Consider the following 19,670-nt stretch of genomic DNA (forward strand, 5'->3'; position numbering starts at 1 on the left):
GTAGAAATTAAAATTAAAATATTAAATCAAATTGGAAATGAAATAGGGTTAGACAAAACTACAAAACAGTTTCATGGCCAAGACTGGTGGAAGCGGCGACTAAAATGTTAGTCTTTCCTGCCGTGTGGGGGTTCTATTCCATCTCAATCACAGATTTTTAAATTAATTTTTTAAAACTAAACTGTTTGAAATTTCGAATTCTGGTAGAATTTTTCACGTAGAACATGACGCTCCGCTCAGAGTTTACAACAGCGTGTACTTTTATGTTATGTACTATTATCTGGGCTTATCTGGGCACCTCTTTCGACTTACCAATCCAGATGACTGCATAACCCGCACTGACCTTCCCTAACTAACTCTTCTCTTCAAATTTTGCTTCACTCAGTGCAGCTATGCTGATGATGTATCTGCTCAGTGTTCTGGCTATTACAACAGTTCTGCACAATCTGGTCTGTTTTCACTATTCAGCGGTGTACTGACATTCCCTGGACCGAATTCTAATTTTTTTTTCTCTTTTTCTTTTTTTTTTTTTTTTTTTTTTTTATTTGTGTCTAGATTCATAGATTTCCTTGTTTTTTCGACCGTATCATTGGATTACCAACCAGGAAAGGTGGCTTGGCAAGTTAAGCTGAAGCAAGCTTTATTCAGATTTCACTTTCAATTCTCTGCACCCGGCTTGGGGAGAGCAGTTCTGCAGCTAACGAGATCTGATCTGTCAACTTAGGAGAATACGAAATCCACATCTGCTTCGGACCAGTGGAAAATGACCATCAGCCTATGGCCACTTGTGTGCAAGGGCAAAGCTGAAAACTTCCCTCTTCATATCCGACGCTTCCTCTGTCTCTCTATCGTCACTAAGACTTATGACGATAGTGTGATGCCGTTGGTTTTCGTTTGCTGAATAATTTATACGATGTGTGTTATTATAGTGGGCATGGTTTGTGCAGAGCCAGCCTCACTCTCTCCTCTTTCAAACTTGTATTGATCTGATGCAACAAGTGCCACACGCCCAGTAGTTATCTGGACTTGTATGGAGTTATCTTCTCTTAGATGATCAGCTAAAGAGTTGAAGGCCTTCATCTGCCTTGAATCCGTTAGGTTGTCTATAAGTGACTTCTTCCAGAGACAATTCCATACCATGCTAATTAACATATAGCTGGCAAGTGCTACAACTTCGGGTTAGAGTAGACCCGGGGATAATAGTGACTAAGTGGTGGTTCCATACCCCACAAAATCCTATAACTACTACGGACCCACTACCTGATGCAGTTTAAAGTCGCATCCAGGACGCCCCCACTGACAGACACACGCACGACATTTATAAGGAAAAGGTTGACAGTTGACAGCGTGCAAGCCGAAACTTCAAAGTCACTCAGCTTTTACCCTGCAAATGTTAATAAACATGTACTTTTCGAAAAAGTGATGCATAATCCTTCAGTTTAATGTTAAATTGCTTTTATATACATGACTAAAAAAAAAATAAAAGAAGCAAAGAATACTGTGTGTGTGTGTGTGTGTGTGTGTGTGGGTTCAAAGGACAATGTACTGAATTAACTAACTGTTGATACGTTCCTTTTATCTACTTTTAAAACTCTTGAAAACATTTAAAGTTGTTTTACTTATTGTTCATTTCTGAGACTGTCATCAGGTGGACCTGATCAAAAGCTATCTTACCGTGACTAAGATGTCTTTTCCAGACACGGTACAGCAAAGATTATTTCATCTATTAAACATCTTTTTAAAGACATTACTGTGTGTTCTAGGGAAGGGAGATTTAGTTGCTCTTTCTCGAGTTTCCCTAATTCGCTCCAGTTTTTTTCACTATAGAATTTTACAAAAATGTATCCAGAGTCATTTCCCTTGTTGAAGTCAAAGAGTTATTCCCCTTTATACCCTTGTACGTTATTTCGATTTACTTGAGAGAGTATCTTTTAGCCTTTCTTCCCGTAACTCTCTGAAAAATATTAAACTGTTTAAATATTATAATCGCATATACTGTTATAAATATAAATATATTAACGTATACGTTACACTTTCCAAAGATTTTTGTAATAACAATTATACAATGATTTATGTCACAAACACACCTATGAACAAAAACATACACGCGCGCAGGTACTCACTTCTTTGTTGTCGTCGTATTCATCATCATCATCATCATCGGTTGTAGTGGTGGTAATGATCTAATGGGTTGGTACATGAATATAGGTTACATAAGTCACCTTTAATCTTTTATTATTATATTTGCGAGCATGAAATCTTTTTACTCCAGTTTATTTATTTCGTAGCTTTCCTCTTTCTGTTTATAGTTTTCTATTAATGGTTCTTTTTAATCTGGCATATCTTAGCATATATTTGTTAATAAAAGGATAAAGACACCTTTCGGTCACAAATAAACTTGGGATTGCACCTAGAAAGTTCCTCTCTCCAGCAGCCATAAAAGACAAATGAATACTAGTGGAAAGCTCCAATTTACAATGTGACATATAGAAACATGTACAATTATACTTTTAGAAGTTCTGATTCCTGCAATAACTGGAAGTGGGTCAGGGGAAATCTTTAATGAACAGCCTTCATATATGTATAAATATATATATATATATGTATGTATGTATATGTATATATATATATAAACAGAAACACATACACACATGTAAGCATAGATACTCACACATACACACACACACACATACATTCTTTTATTCTTTTACTTGTTTCCGTCATTTGACTGTGGCCATGCTGGAGCACTGCCTTTAGTCAAACAAATCGACCCCAGGACTTATTCTTTGTAAGCCTAGTACATATTCTATCAGTCACTTTTACCGGACCTCTAAGTTATGGGGACGCAGACACACCAACATCGATTGTCAAGTGATGGTGGATGGGGAGACAAACACAGACACACAAACATCATCATCATCGTTTAACGTACATTTTCCATGCCGGCATGGGTTGGACGGTTTGACTGAGGTCTGGAGAGCATGTGACTGCACTAGGCTCCAATCTGATCTGGCAATGTTTCTACAGCTGGATGCCCTTCCTAACACTAACCACTCCGAGAGTGTAGTGAGTACTTTTTACGTGCCACCGGCACAGGAGCCAGTCAAGCAGGTCTGGCATTGAACACATTTAGATAGTGCTTTTTACATGCCACCAGCATGGGAGCCAGTCAGGGGACACTGGAATCAACCATGTTCGCATGATACATTTTAAGTGCCACTGGAACAGGAGCCAGTCAGGGGGCACTGGCTACTGTCATATGATAGCTCTCTCACATTCAGCCTAATTGTCTTGATTTACTTTCATTAATGAATAGTGAGACATCTGTACATCATTGGATTTATGTGACAAAAGATGGTACAACACTTCTGCTGCTCTCTCGGTTCCCATGGTAGGTTCCAGCAACAAGCATTGCAAGATGACCGGTACTATTTTCACAGCAAATTTTATGTCAATGTATCTTTCTCTGAGAAGAGCTACCTTCCCCTATGGCTTTGTCAAAAATAACGAGAGCCTCCTCTACCTCTATGAAATCTATTTAACCTGTAGATGGGACCTGGTCAGAACAGACCTGGGAGTAATGGTAATTAAGGGATGGTGCCACACTTACTACAACTCTAGAACTGGAGCCTCACCATTGGATGCAGTTTAATGCTATAATCAGATACACACACACGAAAACGCACGTGCTCGTGCGCGCGCGCGCGCACACACACACACACACACACACACACACACACACACACACACACACACACACACACACACACACACACACACACGGAACATAAAAATGAGATATGAAGTCTACAAGATGCATTGCAGGCTACAGGTCTTAGAGGTCAGCAGCTCTGAGACAGCCTTTTCAGAGCCAGTATCACGATAAAGATAAAATCCAGCCAGCTCTCAATAAAAGAAAAGCCAAGCAATGAAATTGGACAGTTTTCTCTGTTGCTATGTGTACAAGAAGGTGCAGACTGTAATGAATGATGACTTGCTCAACTAGGGGAAATGGACTAAAGATGTTGATGACATGCTGTAATTACAATAACCAATGCAAATTCAAAATTACCTAACAAATTATGTAGTTTCTTCCTTTATGATCATTTGCAAAGTTAAAATTTAATATATTTGGCTACATATCAAATAACAAATACTGGTAAAAATGAATGCATCCTTGTGTCTGCATTTCTATACACTAACAGGGCTTGAATTGATGTTTACTGCACAAGTCAGATTTTACATTATTTACATTATTTACAATTGATGGATATTTGTCTTCATCTTGTTTGTTGTTAACACATTTCAGCTGATATATCCTCCAGCTTTCATCAGGTGTCTTGGCGAAATTTTGAACCTGGGTTTTCATTCCTAAGGTATTTTTCGATGTTGTTGTTATTATTATTATTATTATGATTATTATTCAGGTCACTGCCTGGTAATAATAATCATCATCATCATCATCATCGTTTAACGTCTGCTTTCCATGCTAGCATGGGTTGGACGATTTGACTGAGGACTGGCAAGCCAGAAGGCTGCACCAGGCTCCAATCTGACTCAGCAGAGTTTCTACAGCTTGATGCCCTTCCTAACGCCAACCACTCCGAGAGTGTAGTGGGTGCTTTTATGTGCCACCGGCACGAGGGCCACGGAATGAGGGCCAGTCACACAGTACTGGCAACGGCCACACTCAAAAGGTGTTTTTTTATGTGTCACCTGCATGGGAGCCAGTCCAGCGGCAATGGCAACAACCTCGCTCGAATGATTTTATAACGTGCCACCAGCACAAGTGCTAGAAGGCAATGCTAGTAACGATTACACTCTAATGGTGCTATTTACGGGTCAATAATAACAATAATAATAACAATATCGAAAAATACCTTCGGAATGAGAATCCAGGTTCGAAATTTCCCCAAGACACTTGATGAAGGCTGGAGGGTATATCAGCCAAAATGTTGTGTTAACAACAAACAAGATGAGGACAAATATCTGTCAATTGTAAATAATGTACATAATTCCTCATCTCTTAAATATAGAACTGTGAGTCAGATTTTATTTGAGGTTACCACCAACTCTATTAGGTGCATCATGGATCAACACATCCATACATGACATTTCTAACAGTTTCTATGGCTGAATGAAGGATAGCAGGATCCCTAAGCAAATCCTATATGGGGGAACTTGTGAATGGAAAGGGATCTCAGCAGAAACCAAGGCTGTGATTTAAGGATTGTATCAAATCCACATTAAAGGCCTGTGATATGCAGGACACTGACTGGGAGAGCAATGCCTGTCATCGCTACAGATGGAGGAAGCAGGTTAAGGAGGTGGGGGTCAAGACTTTTGAGAGCACGTATTCTGCCATAAAGAACTTAAGCGTGCTTCTCGAAAGTGCACTGTTGGTGTAGTAAATGGAGAAAGCTTGGTATGCAGTCATATATGCTTGTCAAGAACAGGGCTCATTAGGCACCAACAGGACTAAGTTAGTCCTAGAGCGCACAATGTTCCAGAAGGACAGCAATGGTCTTCCTCGGTCATGAGTGGACAGCCATCATACATACATACATACATTCATACATACATACATACATATATATATATATATATATATATATATATATATATATATATATATATATATATATATATATATATATATATATATATATATGTATATACACACATATATATGTATATATACATGTATATATACATATATATATAAATATATATGTATATTTACATATATATACAAATATGTATGTATATATATATATATGTATGTATATATATGTGTGTGTGTGTGTGTGTCTATGTTTGTACCTCCACCATCACCTGACTATGGATGTTGCTGTGTAACTTAGCCGTTTGGGAAAACACTCTGATAGAATAAGTACAAGGCTTACAAAGAATAATCCTGGGGTCGATATTTTCTGCTAAAGGTGGTGCTCCAGCATGTCCACAGTCACATGAGTGAAACAAGTAAAACAATAAAAAAAACTATACCATTTTAATCCCAAGCGATGCTAGGTATCTCTGCTAGTATATATATATAAAATGTGTTGTGAGTGAAAGTATTACAGAAAATCATACTTCAACATATTGGAAAATAGCTTCACTGCACATTCCAGCTTGGCACAAAGTCAAGAGTTACAGATGAAATCCCTATCTGAGATAAGCAATGTGGCAGATCAATTAATGCAAGTATTGATAAAAATTCTTAAGAAATGATGATAATAATAATACTTTAGGCTTGATATAAGTTATATACATAAATTCTTGGTTCAATTCCATAACGAAAGTTTGAATATTATTCAAATCTGAATGTTGTTCAAAGTTTGATTATTCAATTTTTGGCACAAGGCTAGCAATTTTGGGGCAAGTGGGATTATTAATTACATTGACCCAGTACTTGACTGGTACTTTTTAATTTATTGACCCTGAAAGGAGGAAAGGCAAATCTAACTTTAGTGAGATTTGAACTGAAGATTTGAGTCATAGGAAATGCTGCAAAGCATTTTGTCCAATGCATTAATGATTCTTCTAGCTCACCACCTTACAATTTCAAATGATATTGGTTTCAAGTTTTGGCACAAGGCCAGTAATTTTGTGGAAGAGGGTAAGTTGATTACATCGACATCAGTGCTCAACTGGTACTTATTTTATTGACTCTGAAAGGATGAAAGTCGACTTTGGTGGAGTTTGAACTTAGAACAAAAAGAAATGCTGCTAAGCATTTTGCTCAGTGTGCTACCAATTCTGCAAGGTCATTGCCTTAAAGAAATTTCAAATAAAAATGGTTTCAAATTTTGGCACAAGGCCAGCAATTTTGGGGGAGGGTTAAGTTGACTATATTGACCTCAATACTCAACTGGTACTTATTTTATCGACCCTGAAAGGATAAAAGACAAAATGGAGCACAGCAGAATTTGAATTCAGAGCATAAAGGTGGACAAAATACTTCTGAGTAATTTTGCCCAGCATGCAAACGATTCTGTCAGCTCACTGCCTTAAAAATTTTTTGAATAATGTTGAGTATGCTTACCCCACCATCATCACCATCATTGGTTTAAAGAACTTTTTCAACTAGCAAGAATAGGACATGTTTCAAGATACTAGTTGGTCTTGATCCTGTGTCATCAAATTTATAGCTCCAAAAATACTTGAGTCAGACATAACCTTTTCTTCAAAACTCTTTCTCTTTTTCTCTCTCTCTTTTTGCAATGACCAGCTTCCCCTATTAACTCTTTGACTTTTAACATTCAGCATGTATTATCCATTCACAGAACATGCTCATTACTTACATAATTGTGTCTCTGGCATACATCTACTAATGCATTTGATATTTAGCTGGCCTGTCAACTTTTGTTATTCCAGACTGAAGGATACAACAATACTTTGAACACACCCCACTAAACACTGCTTGACCGAGCTGACTAGTTTGCAAAATGCAGTCAGGGACATGAAGACAATGTTAAACTGGGAAAAACTTATGAAATGCTCCAAATCACTTATGGATCAACTTATATGAGCTGAGCATCTGTTTTCTGTTGTTACAAAAGGTTCAAAGATGGTAGAGAGATGATGAGAGCTGTGGGAGGGAAAGGAATGTCAGAAAATCAGCTCTGGTTGAGAAAATTCGCAATTTTCTAGATGAAGACTGTTGTATGTCTATAAAGACAATAAACATGCAATTTGAAGTTAGTGTGGCAACTGTATACAGAATGATTCATAAAAATCTGAACATGTGTAAAATTTGTGCAAAGCTTGTCCCCAGGGTGGTCGACGATAAGCATTTTGGTAGCCAACTGCTTGACAGAGAAGGGCATCAAAACTGTCCCTCATCCTCCCTACAGTTTAGACATTGCTCCCTGTGACATTCGGTTGCTCCTCAAGCTGAAGGAGAACCTCAGAGGCAGTTGCTATGAAGATGAGGGGGACTGTGACAAGGGTCTTGGACACCTTCACTCTGGAGGATTTCTATGGAACTTTCACGAAGTGGCTCTGGCAGTACAATGTGCATTGAAGCCAGAGGTTCCTACTTTGAAGGAGATTAGAGTTTTGTACTTCTTTGAAACTAATAAATATCTCTCCTGCAAAAGTTTGAAAACTTCTGGAATGCACCTTGTATATATTTTATGAACTTTGAAACTTTTATAAACATATTTAATTCTGAATACACAGCAAAGAGTTCTTTTCTGTTCCTTTGTACCTCAGAAAGGAAATATTAGATAAGGTTTATGAAGTGATATGGTTAGCGCATGGATAAGGGGGATAAAAATTAGTGATAGGATAAAGACTAGTTAGATGGGAATGTAATAAATTTAAAGAATTACTAATCTTACAGAAAAGAAGGTTGTTGACTGATTGTGAGGGAGAGAGCTGGGTTATATGTATGTAGGTAATTTGATGCAATTGAATAGGAACACGATGAATGCTCATTTCTAACTTAGAGGAAAAATGAAGTGTAAATAAACTGGGGAAGTATAGAAATCAGAGGAACATTCAGCCAAGAGAGATGTCTGTTCTGGTTTAGGTATGTGATGTAAATGTTGCAAAGTGAATGATGCCATGAATTGGCTATAGAATTCTGTAAGAGCAAGCAAGTACATTATCATCATCATCATCATTGTACCACTATTACTGCTGCCACCACCAACACCACCAGATGCCACTAACAGGAATATGATCATGACCATGACTACCATGAAGAGGATGACAACAATGACCACCACCAGAGAGGCAGGGAGACAGCGTACTTGTGAGTTGGAGGCTGGATTGTGACTGTTGCTGAATCCATACCGATAGTTGAGTGGCTTTCTCTGACGCAGTATTGCTGGCTGTGTGTGAGCGTGTGAGTGTGTGTGTGTGTGTGTGTGTGTGTAGCAGCACTGTACCAGATATGGGAGCAGTACTGCATTGCAAGCTTCACCTGAACTGTGTACAGTGTCAGTAATTGTTGAGAGATGAAATATTTTCTGACTTAGAAGAAAAGGGTCAGTCATTTAGACTCCCAGTGATAGAGAAGCCTTACATTTGGGGGTAATTTCAAGGGCTCTAGCTGTGTGCTACTCGTATCTAATAGGGGGGGGGGGAAACAAGTGTCAACCCTGGTGGCATTTGAACTCAGAATGTAGAGACAGATGAAATGCCACTATGCATTTTGCCCAGTGTGCTAACGATTCTGCTAGCTTGCCACCTAATAATAATGATACTACTACTACTACTAATAATAATAATAATCATCATCATCATCATCATCCTTTTTAGTGAAGGCACAGGCCTGAAATTTTTGTCTAGTCAGTTACATTGAGCTGGTGCTCAACTGGTACTTATTTCATTGAACTTGAGAGGATGACAGACAAAGTTGACCTCGGGGGAATTTGAACTCAGATGCAGAATGTAAAGATGGACGAAATGCTGCTAAGCATTTTGTCCAGCATGCTAACAATTCTTAACAACAGCAACAAACAACAACAGCCTTAACAACAACAACAACAGCAACAACAATAATTTCTTTAATTATTACAATGGTGTGGGATGAGGGGACATTATATGGAATGGTTACTACACATATATGATAGGGTATTCAAAGAGGACTCCCACTCAGTTCCAATCAGGAAATCCCCCATGTTTAATATTGTCCAAACTACTAAGGGTAAGTGCCTACCTCCTAGCAGTCATTTTCCCAGTCTAGAGGTGCATGCTCAAATTAGGCCCATTCATTAGGGTCATTCGCTATGAGAGAACTACCATTGGGTCCTCCGACTGTATGAAATAGCAGCAAAATCTCCCTCAAATCATACACTTCCCACCATCTTAATTAAAAAAAAAAAGGAAAATGCCGTTTAAAATATACTTCTGAAAAGATGAGGTGACCACGGCTGGAATGTCTTTAATCAGAGGTCTACCCTAGGCTAAATAGCAACAATCTTTCGACGAATTTACTGGAGTGCAGCACTTCCCTCTCCGTCCTAACCTTTCTCTCCAAGTCGATCAAAGATTGACGAAGAGACAGCATTCCAAATTTTTCCTTTAGTCGCGTCTGCTAGAGACCATTGCTGTATAAGCTACTAGACAGAAAAAATGCCCATCCTTCACACGCAGAAGGCAGCGAACGATCTTCGATGTGAACTCGGCTGATAAGCCCGATCCATCTTACATGCAACAGCAGCCTATTCGACTAAACAAGTGCGTGCAGAACGGTTTCGTCGCTCCGCGTATATCTCAACCGGGCCCAGCTGACAACACTTGTCTGTATAGTTTAACATCGTAATCGCAATATCCCGCCACCTCAGGTTAGGCTGAAAGTCCTTTGGAATGCACAAAAGCTTTAAGTTTGAGGAACTAATTCGTTTTAAATACACACGCACATATATGTTCTTTTTTCGCCTTGGACCATACCCGATTTAGTAGATATATGATTAAAAACTTGCCAGCCATGATCAACCCGCCCTTTTTGTTATTGTTATTATTATTTTCTAAGCACTAAGTACCCCAATCTACCTTATCGAATGTATTACTTTTCAAAGGCGGAGAGGCTTTGTTAGAAGAAGATTTAACTGATATTTCTCGCATGCAAGTTAACCACTAGAAATTTATAAAAGTTTTATAAAGTGATCTATATATTTTTTTAATGATCTATATTGTTTTGAAGATACTTTCAATATCTTATATTTCAAAATTCTAATACAAAACAATTCAAAAACGTTTTAAATTGAGGTAATTTGTATATCTCAAATATCAAACAATTTCACCTTAGATACTATATATCATATAGGTAGATTTAGAAGGGGTGTGGAACAAAATACTTTTGCAGTAGGTAGCTATGCACTGAGTTCAATTCCCAAGGTGATAGATTAATTATACTAAGATTTCAATTCAAATGACTACAATCTCTCTTGAAATTTTTGGTCATATGCTAAATAAAATAAAATCAATATTAATTTTAATTAATGACATACAATGTTGAAAACTTGTTTAAATCCTCGTGATGGATAATTCCCACCACCTGCTATCTAGAGTAGAAATAAATGAAGAAAATCGTTGAAAATTATTCTCGAAAAAGCCCCAACAATGGAAGAGTTCATTGAATGAACAAAAGGTAAGCTTGCATACGAGGTTGAATTAGATTTTTTTTTATGTGCAAATAAAATAAAATTAAGAGAAGGGGAAAAAAGGATATTTGATAATTTCCCTAATTTTAAACTGAAAGATTCAGAGTGCATCTATCAAACATGTTACATTAAAAAAATTTCCACCTAAGAAGACTAGTTCGCCTCTCAGGTTATTAAAGGAGGGGTAGGTTGTATTATTAAATAAAACCGTGCCTGTGCATATATACACGTAAGCTAACACACATACACAACGTACACACATGCACGCACACTCAATAATACACCCCCAAACTACTATAGTCATCGCTTCTCATACTAAATACGCTACATGGTCACTCACGTTCAGAGCTGAATGGTAGTGGATGACAAACTTCTAATGCAGTCTTTGGCTGCTTGGCATTATCATTAAAGCTGAAGTCAAACTCGCAACCTGCATTCTGTCGCGTTTGTTGATTTTGAATCGGAAAAACCAACCTGTTGTGATTTAGTTTAGTTCGGAAATTCTTACGGACGAAATCGTAATTGAATTTATTCCACCTCTTATTGTTATTACTGAAGCAACAGAGAAAAGGATGCAACATATACAACAACTGTGTCTTTTAATGACAATTTGGTCAGCGAGTGTGGTGATGGCCGAAAGCTTTAAACGGTCACTTACTGCCCGTCATCATCATCATCACCATCATCACCAACATCAGCAACAGCAACAACAAAATTTACCGGTTGTGTTCGCTGTCGCCGATAGAAAAAATGAAATGAAACCCGATCATTACGATGGAGTCCAATTGTTGTCAGTGCATGAGAAGGACCCTTTATCTTCTGCTGACGGCCAAGATAACAAAGAAGAGAAAGACGATATCATAACAAGTAGAAGCAGTTTAAAGAACTTGTCCCCTAGTCAACCTGTTAGGGAGCTGAAGGTATGTTATTTATAATATATTTTTCTAAGAACGGCTTGAACGTCGCAGAATCTCGTGCTCTTCTTATATCCAAAATCCTAATTGAAGTTTGTAACATTTTAAACAGATCATTGTTGCGTGAACGGATAAGATTAAAAATAAAAAAAAGCAAGCACGGTAGTAAACTGAGTAATGTAGTTTTAGGGTAAACTATGTGGATAAATGACGGGATGGTCACGGCTAGAGCGCCTTTGATCTTAGGTTTGCTGAATAAAGGCTGAACTGGACCTATGCTACGACACGATATTAAACGTATTAATCGAATTGTCATTAGGATAAACATGTGATATTGGCAATACAATGATGGCAATATAAAAAAAATTTAGCGTGAAGTCTTGGACATTTATTATTTTTAAAAATCATTAGTTATCTTTTGAGATTTTTTCAATGTATATCCCTAAAAGATATTTTACAATGTGTGTTTATAAAGAGAGTATGTCTACAGGGTATGTTTGGCTGTAGTTGTCATGCGAAATTTATATAAACCTTTATGCATTAGTTTATTGCTTTCCGATGTTTTATCAACAATCGAGTAAACTCAGTTGAAATGTCATCCCTGTGTGTATGTGTAAAAGTGCATCATTTTTTGTATGAATCCATTCATCATAAATTATTTGATATTCATATTGTTAAGGCACCGTTTATTCTTTCACTCAGTTATTCATTCATTCATTCTGTGTTTTGTTTTTATTAATTCTTTCACTTTTGAGATGATAATAATCTTGTACCTTCTTTCTTCACTTTATCCTTATATCTAGCTTTCTGCCAGCCTCTATTAGTTCTTGCCGTCTATTCCGATTGCTAGTGAGAAATGCATGAATGCTACAACATGTCATTTCTGCTCTCCTTAACTATCCGAGGTCTTGTGTTTATGCCAGAAATCAATATTATCTTTATATTTCGGGTGGGGTGGAAGAAGAAGATGTAATCACGAGGAACACAATTTCTTCTAGTTAACGTGTCAAATGCCGGAAAATTCCATCCCATACACCCCACCGCACGCTGCGAAAATCTGCTGTAGACGATTAATCAATAGGCTATGCTCCAGCTCCATGAAAAACTGGCTGGACTATCCATTTTTATCTTATGATCGTTTCTCTTCTGTTTCTGTTACTCTATCTCCGTTCAACATGTAATAGTAGAACAATCTGCTTTATTCGAATCATAGCATCAGTCGCTGCGGTGTAGTTAGGGGTGGTGCGTGTTAGGATGTGAGCCAAAGGACTTAAAAAGCAATGAACGTTTCACTTATCGTATCTAATTTTTTTTTCTAGTTGGAGAAGACTAAATTCTGAGAATAAAGTTAATAAATAAAGTAATAGGATAAGTACACTTCTTTTAAAATGACTAAAACTGTTTTATTGTTCCTTTTTCATTATGGAAATAATGGAAAGGAAATAAAAGTTGCAGTTGATAAAATTTCAGGTTTAAGTTTTAAGATAAAGGTAAAAAAATGTTAATTTTTGTCATATCGTTATCGTTGCTTTATTTCTGTCACACTCATTATTTTATTTATATTTTCTATCATGCAAGCAGAACTTGCTACATTACAAATCATATATAGGTGAATGGCCTTCCTAACATGAAACTTTATAAAATTGTATCAAGTAATTTTTTATTTCATAAATTTTTTTTTCTATCAGATATAAGTTGGATAAATTTAAACGGTCCACACTCAATATCAGTCGTCCCTGTTCATCAATGAATCATTTGTAGATTCTTGTTCTACACTATGTCTAATCATTGATTTTATTTTACATACTAGAATGAAAATAAACTTGTAGTGGCCTGTAAAATTTAGCAAGATTTAAATGAATACAAAAGAAAATATATAATAGCTTGTTCTGCTCTGAAGAAAAGAAATATTTTGTGATTTAAATAGAGCCTTTCATGTATATTCTCCATATCATACCTGTCACTTCTAATTCTCATTAACTTCTAGCTTTTAGCATTTTCTTTATTGTTATATGCAGATATCATTTAGTTTAATTACTGTCACCAAGTGTCATCTGAAGGGTTATATTAATTAGCTACTTTCTTAACTCCTTCATCTAGGTTTGTCTTTTAGTTAATCAGATAAAATCTTTACAGCTGAGGATTCTACTGAATTTGATAACTGATATGCAGCTTTGATATGCTTTATCAAATTTCCTCACCATTAATAAATTAACAAATAACAACTTCAAATGTAGCATATTAAACAAAGATTCATATTGGAAGATAAACTGATTTCTGTTCAAATCTATATGCAGGTAAATAATACCTGGACACTGGATGTTGACAGTGACTTGAAAGCCTATACTTAGCCCAAGTTTCATGGTATCAAACAGAAAAGATAAATCTTCTCATAAAAAAGAAACCACTGTAAAATAATAACATTAGCAGATGATCTGAGATATTTTTAACAGTTAAATGATCTGAAGACATATAGAACAAAATGTTCTGCTCAGAAACATATAAAAATATCTGCAAGATTTGAACTCATAAATCATGTGCAGTAGTGTCCACCTTCAGTAAGCTGGCTAAAGAATTAAAGGTTTACATTTTGATGCTAGTGTGGTGCTGGTTAGGACACTTGACTTTCAATGCTTCAATACATATAGTCGTGAAATAGGTTCCATGGAGAGATTAAGCTTATTGCTGTTAGGGAAATGATAGTTATGTAAGCCTGCAGTTTTCAACTGAAATCATATTATGCTCAAACTTGTTAAAACTTGTAAGGGACTGCTCTCCTGTCAAAGGGAAAAATGACTCAGCTTGTTAGGCTTCAAAATGGATATTCGTTAGTGATTATTTGATATAACTATACAAAATGATGGGTTAGTCATGGGTGATCTTTTGATATAGATATACAAAATGTCTGACAATAAAATGAAAATGAGAGGTACTTGATGTTTTGCCAAATTCTGAATAATTCTTTAATGAATTATTAGTAAAAATGTTTGGTTACAATCCAGAGACTGAAAGAAATTGATTAGGTAGATTAGTAACGTCAAATCCAATAGATAAATATTGTAAATACATTATCTTTGTGCACATGATGCCAGCTGATCAGCTGATCTCTTGTAGATGTATATTGAGAAAAGATTTTGGAAAGTTCCGTTTATTGCTCAATATTTATTTTTCATGTCACTTCATGTACCTACAATGGTATATTTGTGTACATTTCATGATTTCAATTACCTTTTATTGCTGGTTTTCATGAGGGTTTCATTATTTTCAGCAGATAAAAACATTTTCTTTCAGTTGGCCATTTAAATATACTTTATATCAAAAGGTCACTGTTAAGTGATAAGCTATTGGACAAACCAGCTCATAATAACTAGAAAAAAGAAAATGACCCCACCCCAGAATCCATTAAACTGGTTGTGGTCTGTGGTGAAAAAAATTATGCAAATTATTGTGATTTGCAATTCCTGAATATGGATAAGTTTGCTTGGCAGAGTTGTCAGATGAGTTCCATAAAATGTAACACACAATTTTTAGATGTTTGCAAGTAGCCCTGATTAAAAAATTTTCAAGAAAATGTTAAAAGTTATATCTAAGGATTGCCTATAAGTTGGTTCCAATTTATTTAGTTCAGAGGTTCTCAACTGGGGTCCATATGGCCCTTGGTGGTCCATATAAAATTTTCTTGTTAAAATGTATGTGCAATAAATTGGTTATGCTTCTACAGTACACAAAATAGTTTAGCAATTATTTTTTTATACAATTCCTTATAACAATTAATGATAAAAATGCAATAGGCTTTTTTTTTAAACATTGAATGGCTATGAGGGTTCACCCCATTAAAGTAGGAATCAGAGGGGTCCATAGACAAAAAATAGTTGAGAACCACTGATTTAATTTAATTTAACATGATATTTTAGATTGAAATTTTAAAAAAGTAAGTTGGCTAAATTAATTTTAAACATTTTATTTTGGCACAAGGCCAGCAATTTTGGGGGTGGAGTTAAGTTGACTACATCTACATCAGTGCTCAACTGGTGCTTATTTTATCAACCCCCAAGGGATGAAAGGCAAAGTTGACCTCAGCAGAATTTGAACTCAGAATGTAAAGACACAAACGCAGACACACACATATGACAGAATTTTTTTAGTTTCTGTCTATGCATGTGTGTGTTTGTGTGTACTCTTGTCTTAACATTGTGATGATTGTAAACGAGCATCATCTGCATATTCTCAACATTATTCATTTCCAGGCATCCTTGAAAAATAGGCCTGTTAATGAGGTAATATTACCTTAATTGGAAATATCACCTTACTTGGAAGGGCATCTGGCCATAGAAAATCTGCTTCAAGAATTCTGTCTAACCTATGCAAGCATGAAAAAGTGAATGTTAAAACAATGATGATAATACTAGTACAAAGCCCTGAAAAATAGTGTTATCCACAGCTTGTACCCCAATTCAGTTATCCACAGCTTGTACCCCAATTCAGTTATCCACAGCTTGTACCCCGATTCAGCAATTCTATTTGTATGGCATAGAAAAAGCAAAATCTGATGTTTGTTGCTATCTCTTTATCTGAGAGAGAGAGAGAAAGAGAGGGAGGAAATAATTTGCAAACCAATAAAAACAATTTTCGTCTCCCTGTCTCAGATGAAAGAACAGCCTGGAAATGTCACATCACTTTACTTTCCAAAGCATGCAGACATCCATATTCATAATACTTCTGCTGATAGATTGTGAGTTAAAATCTACTGCAATCACTCTGTTCTTTCTATATTGTAATAAGTCATCATTGCTTAGCACCAGGTTAATCAGATCTGTAATCAAATGCATTCCATCCATTACCATTCTGTCTTTTTTATAAATCTTTTTTTAAACATAATCAATTTAGGACCTCATATAATGTATCCCCTCTGGCATGGAGTAATTTAGAACTACATCATCCAATGTGTTTTAACTCCTTATTTTTAACCATTTGTTATTTTACCCTCACACATTCTCCCTTCTTCTGACCCTCTGCCTGTGTTCTCTCTTATGCTCACTTTCCTGTACCTTGGGAGTTCACTCTAGCACTCCACCAGTACCACCTTTATCTCTTTTCCAACCCCCACCCCATACAATCACTGGAAACCATGTATCTCCTTTATAACAAGACACCTATGTTTGTTCCTCTATCATACTCTAGCCTTTTGTCACTTGGCATAAAGCCATCCCACTACAGCCAAAATACTCCCACTCCCAACACTTCATTGTGAGAGCTTTTTCCTTTCTCCTTATTCTTTTTCTTGTCTTTCAAGTTACTTGACAATTTCACGAGTGCCAGAAGAGCAAATAAAGCACCCAGTACACACTGTTAAATGGTTAGCATTAGGAAGGACATCCAGCCAAAGCTGACACTGGAACTCAGTACTGCCTTGCAGTTTACTGGGTCTTGTCAAAATGTCCAAACCATGCCAGCATGGAAAATGGATTTTAAATGATAATGATAGGACATTGTTTACAGGGTTTAATATTGCAGCTGTTTTTAGCCTGTTGTGTAACTATATAATGTCTCCTCTCCTACAAGTGGCCATGTACAGACAAGACAATATAGTAGACTCCAGATGAGTGGAGGTATTGCATGCAGTAGGCTGACTACATATTTATGTAGAGAGGAATGTTTTAGGTGCTTTCCAACACCAGTACTTGAATACTTCCTAAAAAGGTGTATCTAAGTATATTCAGTGCTATCTTAAGGTATAAGCGCACTAGGCAGCTGCCCAGGGACCTCATGGGTTTAGGGGCCCAATTTCTAATTTATGTATGCTGTGATCTACTGTCAGTAAATAAATACTATAGGACTGGGCATTGATTTGCCCAGGGTCCTATAATGCTGTTAAGACAGCCCTGAATATATTTATATATACTATATATGATTCTTTAAAAAGTACAACCAGCCATGACTCATGAGAAAGTATGTCTTGGTAACATGTGCCTTGTTTTTGTTGTCTAATGTGCCTATGTAGTCTTGATCAGACTTGCACAGCCTCTTGTGCACCTAACTTTTGATTCAGAAGAACAGCTGGAAGAGAAGGTGTTGAGAAGATGATGATGAGATGAACAAATTTAGTTTTACTATAAGGTTTTTGTGGAGACATTGACAGACAGTGTTAGTAGGGAAGGTAGTAATAGAAGGGAAAGTGTTAGAGTAATAGTCAGAGCCTTGGGTTGTGAGAGAGAGATTCAGAGAGTGGTAATTCAGGGTTACTTCACATTGTATATGGGCAGATGCAGGGTGCCTGAAAGAGAGATAAAGAGGACAGTAATAATAAACCTGAACAGACTTTCAAGGTAGCACGGCCAAAAAAACTGAATAAGATAGAGAGAGTGGTGATAGAAGAACCAGGAAAGATGAGTAAAGGCTAAAAGAGTGAAGGGAAGAGTGAGAGTAAGTAATGGATAGAAATCATGGGTGTAAGTGCTCAGAAGTAAATAGGGGATGAAGGTTGTCAGTAGTGAACAGGAGCTGGGTAATTGACAGTAAATGTAAATAGATGTTGAGGTGGGGAGTTATGGTAAGAAGTGGGGATGAATATCAAGTGGCTCAGGGAGCAGTTCAGAGGGTATGATGATATGATAAACACTAGTTTATATTGTGGTTCATATGCTGGTTTTAAGTAAATTTAGACACTCAACCACAAGAGATCATCAGGTTCCTTTCTGTTATTCTTTTGCTTTATCCAGTCACTGGACTGTGGTCAGGCCAAAGCACTGACCCGAAGGGTTTAGTCAATCAGAATAACCCCAGTACTTATATTTAAGTCTAGTATTAGTTTCTTGCTGACCACTGATTTTTAAAAATTTTTGGAGGGGTTGCATAAACAAGTGAGTACCAATTAACAAGTGGTAGCATATGAAGACTCTCTCTCTCTCTCTCTCTCACTCACTCATACACACATACACACACACACACACACACACACACACACACACACACACACACACACACACACACACACATCATAATGATGATGATCGTCATCATTTTTAATGTCAGTTTTTTTCCATGCTTCCATAGCATGGTTCAGATGAAATTTGCTAAAGTAGAATTTCTACTCTTCCTGTCAACAACTCTCATTTTGATGTAACCTATTTCACCTAATCCCTTGAACACAACCAGTGCAAATAGCTAGACATGTCTTCATGGAGGATTGCAAAATGAATGACACCACTTGTACGACAATGATGTTTGTTTTACACACACATAAATATATCTAGGTTAGGCTTTTTTTCTCTTTCTCTGCACCAAATTCATTCACTTTAGAGCTGTAGTATGCCACACCTGCCCTAGGTGCCATGCTGTAGGACTACACAGCAATTTATGTCATTTATCTTTTACTTGTTTCAGTCTGTGGAGCTCCACCTTGAAGGGTTTCAGTCAAAGAAATTGACCTCAGTATTTATTTTTAAGCTTGGTGCTTATTCTATTGGCTTCTTTTTTTTTTTGCCAAATCACCAAGTTATGGAGATGTAAACAAACCAACACCAATTGTCAAGCCATGATAGGGGTCAGATATGAATACATACAAATATATGTGTGTGTGTGTGTGTGTGTGTGTGTGTGTGTATATATATATATATATATATATATATATATATATATA

The 19,670-nt window shown here is 36.6% G+C and overlaps 1 protein-coding gene across 1 annotated transcript in view; it reads left to right on the forward strand.

The window, feature by feature from the left end:
• Positions 1-11,342: 11,342 nt before the first annotated feature.
• Positions 11,343-19,670, forward strand: part of LOC106875779 (uncharacterized) — a 10,048-nt gene continuing 1,720 nt past the window's right edge. The window contains exon 1 of the mRNA XM_014924040.2: positions 11,343-12,037. Coding sequence (XP_014779526.2) covers positions 11,690-12,037 — 348 coding nt within the window. The 5' untranslated portion in view covers positions 11,343-11,689. The remainder of the gene's footprint in view (positions 12,038-19,670) is intronic.

Source organism: Octopus bimaculoides, chromosome 2 (genome assembly GCF_001194135.2).
Source record: "Octopus bimaculoides isolate UCB-OBI-ISO-001 chromosome 2, ASM119413v2, whole genome shotgun sequence".
In the NCBI taxonomy this organism is placed as follows: domain Eukaryota; kingdom Metazoa; phylum Mollusca; class Cephalopoda; order Octopoda; family Octopodidae; genus Octopus; species Octopus bimaculoides.